The following is a 12746-nucleotide window of genomic DNA, read 5'->3' on the forward strand; positions in this document are numbered from 1 at the left end:
GAGTTGTACAGTTCCTACCTGGCATATTGGGTGTGTAGCCACTCATAGCAACTGGAGTGACCCACATACTGCTCCAAAGTCCGGCTTGCATCAGTCCGTCCTGCGTGTGGCAGCGCTCAAACGCCACAACGTGATGAAGGTTACTACGAGCGTTCCTCCCATATTTCAAGCTGAACTGTAGAAGTAATAAGCCGCCATGAATTCAAAATACATGCATGAACATACAGTAAATGCACCCATAAATAAATTATGCACCCATTAACATCCATTCAGCAGCTATTCATATTTGCTTACATTCATTCTAGTCATTTTAAGTAATTTAAATACGTCTGGGCACAATCAGGTTAATTTATGTTCTTCAAGGTTACCTCAGGTCAAGTGCATAATCAGTTCAGGTTAAATATATTCAGTGAAAGCATTTTTATTAAGAATTTACTTGACTTACTTCCAAGACCGCTGTTTTTAACCTCTTCATGCAAGATGACACAACGTGAATCATAAGCCTTGCAATCTGAAGTGACAGATGACCCAACATGATGCAACTTCCCTATAAATGGTAGTAGAAACTTTTCCTGTGGATGGATTTGTGTCAAATTTGGTTGGAGTCAAAGCTGAGGATAGCCAGGTCTAGGGGAAATAATATGGCAACACCCGGGAGCTTATCGGTGGAGCCAGCGGCCTATGTTTAGCTCCAGTACTCTCCTGGCAAGTCAGAGCTCAAAGGGTGTGTGAGCGCACGTCGGGCATTTAAACCAGCGTTTGCTATTACCGCACCGCCCATACCTTACGTGTGTATAGTGATATTGTGTTGTATATAGTGCAGTGTGCTTGTGAAGAACGTTAAAAGTGTATTCTTATATTTTTCAGGGAAAGCCAGATTTGAAAATTCATAACTGATTTTTACCGGTCCGTTGCAGTATTACACTACGGAAAAAATGTCTTGCAAGAAGTTATCCGAGAAGGACTGTATAGAAATACTTGTTCAGTGGCAGTGAGAGTGAGGAAAGTGATAGTGAAACAGATAGTGAATATATTGAGGAGGAGAGAGTGAGGAGCAGGAGAGCGAGGGGGAAATCTGACCTGAGGAGTGATAAGCGCAAACCCCAGGTCAAGGCCGCGGAGATAAGCACACCAGAGAGTAGTAGTAGCACCATCACTACCACCACTCCTTTCACCACTGCCACCACTGGTGTTACTAAAACTCCTGTTACCGCCATCACTCTGACGACATTTTTCACCTCTCTAGAGACTACCACCATCCCTGCCATCATTCCTATCACCCCAGACACCGCTGCCTTCACTGCCACCACTGAAACCACCCTGACCCTGGAGACTGAGCTGCATTATCGCCACCTATCATCCCCCCCCCCACGCAAGCACTGACCTCTTTCCCCATAGTCACCCTACACTCTCACCACACTTGAAATCACCTGCATCTCACCATCCATCCAAGATATTTCCATATCATCTTCCCCAGCTAAATCAGGAAAGTCACTGTCCCCTTCAGACTTCATTCCCCCTGAATATAAGCCATCATCATCAGCAGCAGCAGCACCACAACCATCTTCTCCACAACCATCACCACCACAACCATCTTCATTACAACCATCACAGTAAATCACATTGCAAACACACACACACACACACACACACACACACACACACACACACACATCACAAATACTCACACACACACACAGGCTGTGATCGTACCTGTCCTCCTCTGCAGCTCCATCTCCTCTCAAGAAACACCACAACACTGCTAGAGAACATGAGTAACCGGCTTATTTGTCTAGTTTTTATACTATTGTATTGTAAGGTATAAAATGTGTGTTTACTATATATTTCTCATAGGGAAAACGTGGTGGATTTCACTGCTGTTCTCTGTCATTATACTTGTAAAGTATAGGTCGCATAAAAAATGTGAAGAAAGCTTGATCAAGCTGATGATTACTTACGCATACTTTTGTAAAGCAAAGTAACCTATGTGTGAAAATAACTGGAGAAAAGTTACAAAAGACGAACATACTCAGCCTATGGGCCTGAGCGTACGTGCTGTCACTGTGCGCAAACTGCATGCAACCCATCGTAACTTTTCAAAATTCATTTTCTCTATAACAATAATGGTTATAACACTGTGAATTATATCATGGGCTTTCTTAACCTCTGGGCTACAAAACTGGTTAGAGTTTACATTTATATTTGTTACAGTGTCACTGACAATATACGAAATAATACACAAATCAGAGGTTTTTAGGCGATTATTGTAGTTTTTTCTGATTTACTCGAAAATTATTGGACGTATCAACTTGACATTTTCACAGACGAAAGATCGTGCAATTCTGCATATAGACATGTCCTTTGCAGCTGTGCGTCATGGGAAAAATTTTTCACGGTGATGTTGGGAAGTTATGAGAAGCTAGTTTTCATGTAAATAAGGTTTATTCACGCTTCATTTCTGTACATTTATTCATCTGTTTTATTTATTTTTTTTCTTATCTGATAGAATAAACATCAACGAAGATGATGGGAAGAGATTAACAACAATAGAAGAACTTTCCGAGGGTAAATTGGGCTATAGAAATTTTTCCCTTGCTGCGCAAGCAGAGCCAGCCTGAGCAAGGTTTTGGTTCTCTGCGTGGAAGCAAAACTTTTTGAAAACTTATGGTGTGCGAGAGGGTTATTTAACTTCTGGTCCGCTGAGGTCACTCAGACTCCATCAAACCCAATCACTGATCAGGCGAACCTTACTCGTATAAAGCCAGGAGCAAAAAATTAGTCCCTTTCATACTAAAATTTCCAATTTTTTTCTTCATCATCATCATCATCTTTTTCACTTGCACTGTGATATTCAAAGTGAACCTATATGAGCACAATGTACGTTTGTTTTCTTGTTTCCTCTCCCAAGAGGAAGTGTTTTGTTGCATTTCCCAAAGCAATGTTCTTTTCTGTGTTTTTTTGTGTTACTTTTGTTGTTCTTACCACCACTTGTTGCCACGGCCTCGTAACTTTATTTCTGGGCTGATTAGTCTGAAAATTACCATGCATATATTTTATCTGGACCTGATATCTCGAGACAGTTTTTATATTTTCAGTTTGAACCCTTGATTGCATTTTATATTCCCCAGAGTGTAAAAAGACGGATACAGAACAACCAAAAGACGATCGTGAAATCATCAGACACCAAAACACCCAGTCTGTTCGTAGACTTTAAAAAACACCCATCCCAATAAAAGGACGGGTTTCCAGAGATAAAGTTTGAGGGCCTAAGGGCGCTGAGCCGGGATGAGAGTTTCCGTCCGTTCTTTCGTCCGCGCTCTAGAGGCCGTTGTCAAGGGAAACACAGTAATGGACCGATTTAGAAGACTGAGGTGTTGAGTGAATCCCTCTCCATCTGACGCTGTGCGCCTGTCGCATTGATGGACATGCCCAAAGTCACAGTGACCACAACTGTCTGTATGTCTGTATAATCGGTAAGGGATGTCAACATGCTGTAATTTATGCCCTCATCATAATTTTGATACAACTCACTATAAACTGGCAATCTGCAAAAACTTTAAATACCGGCCTGTGTCGCTACCTCAATAAGTGGTCAGGCAAATACGTAGGGAAGTAGAGCTGTGGGTAGGCAGGAAAGTCTGAAAGTGGAGAAGTATGTAAACTTGTAGACAAGGAGGTAAGGAGGTCGGGAGGGAGGCAAGTAAGCAGGTAGGGAGTTAGGGGACGGGAGTAGGTTGGTTGGTAGGTAGGTAAGAGGGTGGAGTGGGGGAGCAGACAGGGAGGTAGGTAGGTATACAAGTTGGTAGGTATGAAAGCAGGTAGTGAGGGAGGCAGGCACGGGGTTAAGGTAGGAAGAAAGGCAAGTAGTTGAAGAGGAAGGTAAGCAGGAAAAAGCAACAAGAAGTGCAGTTTATCCCTTATGTTGTGAAGGAATAATTTGCACCTTAATACCACAGTGCAACAGAATGGCCGCATAACCCGAAATCAATGCGAAAAACAACGAATCCACTGTACACGGCAAGGATCATACGTGACTTGCTGCGAGACCCTATCGTGGCAAAATGCAGCCAGTACCGTAATTTCGAACGGGTTACAGTAGAGGTGAGTTCAGTCTGAATATGACCCCTACTCTGATTGCTCTGTGATTCTATCCAAATGAGTTACAAATAGATACATGTATATGCGCGTGAGTAACAAACTTTGGGAAATATCATCAATTTTCTTGCAAATGTTGCCACTCTTTTCATTAAAATTTATTTTTTTATTTTTTTTATTTTTTTTCTTCATGCATTCGCTCATGTATTTACTGAAAGGCAGGAGTTATGAAAAGGTGGGGCTGGGTAAATAAGATCGGATAGGATGAAAGAGTACAGCCTGTGAAAGCGGGCATTGTACGCGAGGTAAGATAAGTGAGAAAAAGGTTTAAATCAAACTTTTCACCCAGAAGATAAAGAACAGGAAGAACACGACAGGAAGAATACATTGTTCTCCGGTACCGTTTTCAGAATGTAATATTTCTGTATACTCTGGTTTTATTGCTGATTGAGACACGGGCCTCTGCTGTCATGTATTCCAGTAGTGTCTATACAGCGACAGGACTCACCCCAAGGTAATGGTGTTTCTTTTGCCACTTTGGTATCTTCTCAACGTGGCACCAGTAGAATGTGTTCTGCGTGTGTGGCACTGTGACACTCTGACTCACTCGCCACACCTGCGCATCCTCTGGCACTATCTCCTGGTAGAATGGCATCAACACATAGGCGAACCTGATGAAAATAAGGGCTTATGAGGGTACACAGAGGCAGGCAGGGTACGCAGGCCTAAAGACAAGGTAAACTGTACAAAACATTCATTGTAACATCTATCTATATACCTAGGCTGCTTCCCCCAAGGAAAGGGAGGTAGTTGTAACATAATACGAAGAAAGTTCACAAAAATGCACAGAACAACAATTATTAGTGTCGAAGACTCATGGCAGCAATGCATATAAACCAGGTAGACAAAAACAAATGTATACGATTATAGTGAGGCAAATTTTTCGGGCTCTTTGGGCCAGTTCAGGTGGATCTGCACTGTCGGGGCCTCTCTAGATGCTTGTGAGAATGGACTGAGACTAGTCGTTTCCTGAACGTTGCTCCTTTTGAATGGGAGAAACAAGTGGGAGCAACAAGGAAGCAATTAACTGAGTTATGTAAAAAAATAATGAAAGATAATACGTCAGGTAAATCATTAATGTCAGTTATTAATGCACGGTTGCTTCTACTGTACAATAATTTAGTAGTTGTTCACCATCATTCATAATACCATGATTCTTACCACACAGTGTTAGTGCAAGACTGAAATAGAATTGACTTAAACCAGTGTTACAGTTCTCATCCTTGAGGAATTACTACTGAGAAATACTTGCTACTGCCGTCTTTACTTTTTATATTCCCTTGAGACTAAAAAAATTATATTTTTCTCCAGACATATTTTTTCCATTAGTTTAGGAATAAATAAGTGATTTCAGTTTAGGTCTTAGTGATCATTAATTTCATTAAGAGTCTGCATTATAATCATCACCTTACCACATTAGTACTGGCTGTCAATTATGTGAAATCCATTTTTGTTTTAACATTTATCTTTTGAGCATAGTGACAGTCTTTATGCTATCAGCCTTTTACCCTCTACCAAAAACTACCCTTTTCGCTTGGTGCTAAAGTGCAGCTTTGTGTACAAGCAGCTCGTCAGTTCAGTCCAGAAGACGGGCCGAGTAGTCCAGTCTAGACAGGCTAAACTGCTTCGCCAGAACTCCCATGAAACTGACCCAGTCAGCCTGGACTGGTCGTGAAAATGCACTATACTTCGTTTACTCTAACTTGGCCCAGATTTTCATGCTTTTGAAGCTAATTTCGTATAACTCAGTGGTAGAAAAATCCAGCGCTACGGTTCTACATTCCTTTTATAACATTTCTCTGTGACAGGCATCATATTCTAGTGCTGATGTATACTTACAGTTCAGCATTCATTTTGGAGATATGGAAAGTTCAGGCCAAGATAGTATAACAGAGAATAGTAGTTGGCCAACTGACAAACACATGACATCAGTGACGTACTTGTTTCCCCGATGAGGACCGTGGTAGGAAGGGTGTTCGTCACTGGGGTCGCTGTCTCCCCACGCGTACAGCAGCCGCACAGTGTCATTCTGTCGTAGAAAATTTGGCACAGCGTCTAGTCCCGCCATTTCAGTTATATCTATTTTCCGTTTTTATTCTTGCTTGATTGTTTTATTCATATTAGGAGGGACTTTTTCCAAGTAGACGGTTTATATATTGCCGTCGTTAAATCTTTTAATACAAGTGGTCTCTCCTAAACTTAACAAAAAAATCAACTGGTGATAGGAAAAAACAAAATTAAGAAACATTAAGCAACTTGCATATAACTGAATGCCCCTACTCAGAGCAAAACCCCTCACCCATTGGCAACTCAGAAACACAAGAATGGTCAAACATAGTCGCACGAGCAGGTTTTCTGGCATTTTTTTTTTTCTAGGAACATTGTCCTCGCAACATCTCTTGATAACTTTCAAGGGAATATTTTAACACAAACTTTCACAGCCACGGGCAACCTATGAAAAGCTACCACCATCATCGAGTTACCTGAGAAAACCTGCCACAAAACTGCTCGTGTGGCGCCTCCTTAACTCTGCAGGTGACACATATACAGTATGTAGCGCCATACCTCAACTATACAACATAATTTCACACTGTCCGACATTCATACAACAGAGGCAGCAACACAATATGTCAAGTGTGCTCGACTCTGTGATGTTCGCCCAGGTAAATCGGTCTGGTATATCCTTATCGTGGGCCTGCTCAGTCTCTTCCAACAACTGCAATCGCACACTTACTGTAAGGACGTAATCGTGCGGGTCGCAGGTGTTGATGTCCCTGGCCACAACAAGGACGGTGTGCGTGTCGTTCTCGTGTGCGTGCAGCGGCCGCCAGTCAGCGTGGTCGTCGAGGGGCGGTGTGAGTTCACCCACGCCGTGGCGGTCCTGCAGGAACAGTCGTCCGTCCTTCACCCAGGCGGTGATCATGTCCCCGCCAGTCATCCCGCCATTAGACGAGAACCCGAACCCCAGCCAGCCAAGGGTGCGAGCATGGATCTCCCACACCACCTCCTGCATCGGAACAATGGTACTTAGGAATACCAAAAGGAGCATAACGTTGACACACCAACATTGTCAGGGAAATTATAACACACCAGCCATCCCGACATAGGCCGGAAACACAAACCCTAGCTAGCCACGAGTGCCAGCATGGATCTCCCACACCACCTCCCATCAGTGATAGAGACACTTAGCAATACCAAAATAAGGCATTAATTAACACGGCAACATTGTCAGGGGGAAACCTAACACGACAGTCATTATTCCGTTCGACGAGAATATGAACCTCAGCCAACCTCAGGTGCGGGTATGTATCTCTCACAAAATATACCCCCAGAGAAACATTGACACACCAGAAACTGATTTGTATGCCTTAACCATTTGACTGTTGGGATGAACAAACTCGTTTTGTGTTGTCCTAATTTGATTCTTCAGCGTACCAAGAGGGGAGAAAGAGTCACTCGAGATGGTTTTCGAAGCAATTGCTAGGATTTCTCTCCCAGCTGAACAAAATCCTCTGCTGCCAGGCTGAAAAAAAAAAAATGTTCAAGGACCTCAGCAGCAAGCAAAGTATTAAATTATAAGCAAGCCCCTGATTTCTACGGTCACTTATGGAACACGTGAAATTGGCCGATGTGATTAGCCTGCATCCCACATTACAGTGTAGTCAGCAACGTTACAGAAAGTTCAGATGTGTTCTATCATTTCGAGCATCAAATAATAGCGTCAGTAACTGAGGGCTTTACCTCCGGTTTGTTTTCATAGTTCAAATATTGTGGTGTTTTGACTTAGCTTTTGTTGTTGCTGCTCAGCCCCGGTCCATCTGTCCGAGCAGATCCATCGACCGCATGGAAGCAGCTTGTCCCTATGGGGTTGTCCTATAGGTGTCCTACACTGGTGATGTTGTGTGTATGTCTTAGTGTGACATGTGCTGTACAGTGCTCCATTATGTGTTACGTTGTGTGGTCCTATTCTACAAGCAGGGCACGTGTCATCTGTGATTCTACCCAGCCCATAGCTGACCTGGTAGGTAAACAGGGCTGGGTTATATCCTCATCTAAGCCTAGGTAAATGATCTCGATCAGATCTGCTGAAGTATAGCTCCAATGGGTGGGTGTCAGGATGCGGGGCTTGCAATATAGCGCTCTGATCAAGGTGTGGTATTGCCTTGCAAGTGAGTATATAGGTGTTTCTTGATTGCTTGTGTTGGATTGTCTGGAAGTAGGATATTGTTGTAGAAGGTTTGATATTGTATGGTGATTGTTTTATGTGCCAGGGTGTGTTGTGTGTCTCTGCCATGTAATGACATGGGCGTTATGTACTGGCACAGACTGCTACATAGACCTGTGTACATACCTCTCATATCAAGGTAACCTCTGACAGACAGGACTTTAGCTTCAGAATGTGAGCTGTGGCAGTGGTTTTGGTGCAGGCAATGGTGATAGGTCAGGCGTGGTTCTGTATGATTTGCAAGGTGAGCAATAAATATTAGAAAGGATGGGAGTCCATGCCGGGAAAGCCCATGGCGAAAATAGGTCCATGGTGAAAATTGGTCCATGGGGAAACTAGGTTCATGGTATAAATAGGCCCATGGTGAAATTAGGTCCATGAGGGAAATATGTTTATGAAGGAAAATAGGTAAGTCTGGAAAATAGGTTCATGCGGGAAAGTACGTTCTTGACAAAAAATGAGTCCAAGAGGAAAACTGGTCAATGGGAGAACTGATCCCTGAGGAAAATTAGATGGGCTGTGAACTGCCCCTTAGGGGGTGTGGCTGGAGACAGGCATAAGTGCTAATGATCTTGACACAATGTCAATGTTATTATTTGCATGTTGTGCTATAGGCAGTGTAGCAGGTAAATCAAATCTTACTGCTGTAATTCGTACGAATAAAACAAAGACATTACATATGTAACAAAAGAGATGCAGTCATCACTGTCGTCATCTTGACCTATTTTTTCCACCTAAGGATGGGGTGAGATAGGATGCAGAAAACAATGCAAGGGAAAATAGGAAAGTGGGAGAACTGTTAACTGCATACCTAGTATATTGGGATGGATACAGTCACTGTGAATTAGTACTATATTTAACTTCTCTGGGTTAAGCCTGGTATACAGCCAGCTTCACTGAGCGAATTTGTCCCACACAGCTGCCTGGGGGAGGTATAATTTTCCAAAATAAATCACGGAGAAAAAGATGCTACTAAGGCTCCTATGTAATTCAGACAATGACCTCTTGGCCCACAAACCTGCTTGTTTAGGTCCGGTGTCCAGAGCACTGTGAAAACGCCGTCAGGATCCAGCACGGCCTGGTGTGTGTGCTCAGCTTGGTGGTGGGCGGGCAGGGAACACAGCTGCACTTCAGCTGCCACGTCAAGCCTGGGTCTGTTGAGTCTGTCTGCCTCACTGATGCCAGTCATAACAGCCGCCACCGCCACCACCCACCACAACAGCCCCGTCAGACCCATACCTGCAACACTGGGGAGGGACAAGAAAAAGGTTTTGATTAACACCTATAGACCACACGAGGATCATTAAATTCTTGAATCTATTGATGATGTTATCATTCATGCTAACTCCACATGTGTATTTAGTGCCTGTCATTCACTTGCATGCCCCCACTGCAGGAGGTCACCTTGACATGGTGTTGGGGCTTGAAGCGTGGTTGGCAGTGCCACCTACTTTGGAGGCATGCCTACTTTTGTAGGGTTTGGCATTTGTTGGCCATGTGGACTAAGCATCCCCTACATCATTGGTAGAGGAGGCCTGCTGGTATTGTTAGCCCCAGCCCATTTTCCATATAGGGCGGGACTGTTGCCTCCCCACGTGTTTCCCGTGCGTGGCGTCCCGTAGTGCTGGGAGATGGGAGTCCTGGAGGTTGAGCGATGCTGCACGATGTGCCCTGCAGCTAGCAATACACCTCTTTGGTCCCTTATTCTGGCTAGACTGGTGGCCTGGTTGGGCCCAACCAGGTCAATCGGCTGGTCATGCGTTGGCTAAGGTCAAGTGGGCACTGTGGGGCCTGGTGGCTCCTACCGTCCTGGAGTCACCCTTGCCCAGGTCCCCTGGTGGTTACCTGCGTATACTCTCCTGCTACCTCTGGGGTCACCAGTGGTGTTATCCCTGAGATACGACCTCCCCTGGTTGGGCTCCATGGTGGGTGGAGGGATGAGGGAATGAAGTTTCTGTCGTATATTAATGGATTATTTAACAAAAAATACTGTTGACGACACCTCATCTGTCCCTGGTAATTCTGCGGAATCGTCCTCTTTAATTGCCACGTTAGAGCCTTTCCAGGTCCCAAAGGACTATCCTCCTCTGACCCAGCATTCAACTAGGAATAGGAGGTCACGTCGGGTTGGTTTGGCTCCGGGGTTCAGTTCGGAAGAGAATGAGCCTGAGACCTTCACTAAGTATCTAGTACTGAAACCCTCTGCTGGTGGTTCAGTGCTGGATATAGATATTTTTGAACTGCACCGAGCCATTGTTTTGCTTGGGGCCGTGAACCGGCGATCTCAACCCAGGTGGATGGTAGCCTACTTATTGAGGTGTCCTCCCCAGTAGAAAGTTCCCATCTCCGGAATCTGACCTCCATATCTGGCAATAGTATGTCCAGTGTACCCCATGGCACCTTCAACCAAAGTAAGGGGGTTATTTACTCTCGGGACCTCCTGCGGTACCCTGAGTCACAGTTATTAGAAGAACTATGCTCTTATGGTGTTGTAAAGGTTGACCAGGTACAGAAGAAGATCGATGGTATTCTGACCCCGACTCTGACGCTGTTTCTGACCTTTGACCGCTTAACGTTGCCTGCTTCCATGAAACTTGCTTGGCTCTCTCTGCCTGTGAAGCCTTATGTTCCGAACCCAAAGTGGTGTTTCCACTGTCAGGGGTATGGGGATGTTAGAAAATTTTGCCAACACGCACTGGCTGGCCATCCTGGTGTTTGTGCCACCTGTGGCGAAATGAGTCATACCAGTGATTGTCCAGGACCCCTTAAATGCTATCACTGTGGGGGTCCTCATGCTGTATTTTCCAAAAACTGTCCTCGCTACTGCCTTGAAAAGGAGGTTTTGAGCATTCGCGCACGTGAGAAGGTTTCCTTTCCAGAAGCAAAGAGGAGGGCCCAGACTCTCTTCTTTCAGCCTGGAGTTTTTTATGTTTCTGTCCTTTCTGGGGCGCCAGTACGTCGTTCTGTGTCCCAGAAGTTGCCACGACCCTTTACAGTGACCACTTCCCCACCTACTGAATTGACGGATGTTAACCCTGGAATTACTAATTACTGATGTGACTGATGCTCGTCCACCCACTGCTCCAACTGTCTCTGCCTCCACTTCAGTGGCTGATGGTTTGCGTACTTCTGTGGTGGCGGCAGATGTACATGTTGACGAGACTCATCCCCCCTTGTCCAGTATGGACGAGGCTCCTTCTGTACCTGGCAAACGTCACCGTAATTCGTCAGAGTCCTCAGAGCCTGAAAACCGGCCACCTAAGATCTCTGTTGTCGAACCTTGTATCAACCTCTCTACTGTTCCCTCTGCCTCAGAGGAGGAGGGGTCTAGCCAAGTGGAAGCCGCTGCTACTGGTTCACCTGTAGTCAGGTCCCCACCTGGAGATGGTGTTGGAGAGACCGTTCGTGCGTCCGCTCTGAAAAATACAATGTTATCCTCGCAGAGTTCTAATCCTGTCAACTCTCTTTCCACTTCTGGAGCTTCTAATCGTGGCACTGGCCATCCCACATCACCTAAGGTGGCCTCCAAGCCTCTTTCCAAGCCGAATGTTAATCCATCTCAAAGGAAGAATGTTGTAAAACTTTCCTCTTCCACGTCCTCACGTTTGCCCATGGATGCTCGACATAAAGAACAGGTTCTTGGTGCTGGGCAGTCTCTTACCAAGGGCCTTTCTAAGCATCATTCCAAACTCGCTCGCATGTCAGGAGGTGTACAGTCCCGCACTTAATCATTTTCCCCTCCACTATGGGTTCTATCATCCAGTGGAATTGTCAAGGTCTACGTGCTAACTATGAGGAACTGTGTCATCTTGTTTCTCAATTTACTCCTCTATGCATGTGTATCCAGGAGACCATGGTTGGTGATACTGCTCCTGCTGGTCCTTCTGGCTACAGTGCTTTTTATTCTGATCCTCTGCCAGGCCAAGGTCATCAAGAAGGTGCTGCTATCTTCCTTCGCAGGATATTCCATATAGTCATCTGGATATTTCCAGTCCCTTGCAGGCAGTTGCTGTCCGGATGTTTTTACGTCGGCAGTATACAGTTTGCAGTTTTTATCTACCTCCTAGTGCTACTGTTGAAAGGGCGGATCTGGAACGCCTTATTCATGGCCTTCCTTCTCCCTTTCTGTTACTAGGAGATATGAATGGCCACCATCCATTATAGGGAAACGATGAGACTAACCCTCGGGGTGTTATGCTAGCCTCTTTAGTGGAAGGTGAGGAGGTAGGCATTTTAAACTCCAATTTAATGACTTATTTCCATAGCCAGACAGGAACTTTTACTGCCATTGATTTGTCCTTATGTTCAGCTGATGCTGTTTTAGATTTTAACTGGGATGTGTTGCCAGACCTGTATGGCAGCGACC

General features: G+C 44.8%; 2 protein-coding genes across 2 annotated transcripts in view; one reads left to right on the forward strand and one right to left on the reverse strand.

The window, feature by feature from the left end:
* The window catches only part of LOC145406681 (DBH-like monooxygenase protein 1), a 588166-nt gene that overhangs the window by 78010 nt on the left and 497410 nt on the right, over positions 1-12746 (forward strand). The window lies entirely within an intron of this gene.
* Positions 1-12746, reverse strand: part of LOC145406582 (DBH-like monooxygenase protein 1) — a 32200-nt gene that overhangs the window by 1301 nt on the left and 18153 nt on the right. The window contains exons 2-6 of the mRNA XM_080277660.1: positions 9399-9627; positions 6890-7162; positions 6096-6184; positions 4604-4766; positions 19-175 (exon numbers count right to left, since the gene is read on the reverse strand). Of these exons, the coding sequence (XP_080133786.1) occupies positions 19-175; positions 4604-4766; positions 6096-6184; positions 6890-7162; positions 9399-9627 (911 nt within the window). The remainder of the gene's footprint in view (positions 1-18; positions 176-4603; positions 4767-6095; positions 6185-6889; positions 7163-9398; positions 9628-12746) is intronic.

The sequence above is a fragment of the Coenobita brevimanus genome, chromosome 71 (genome assembly GCF_032717465.1).
Source record: "Coenobita brevimanus isolate Jiangsu-jjx chromosome 71, ASM3271746v2, whole genome shotgun sequence".
Taxonomy (NCBI): domain Eukaryota; kingdom Metazoa; phylum Arthropoda; class Malacostraca; order Decapoda; family Coenobitidae; genus Coenobita; species Coenobita brevimanus.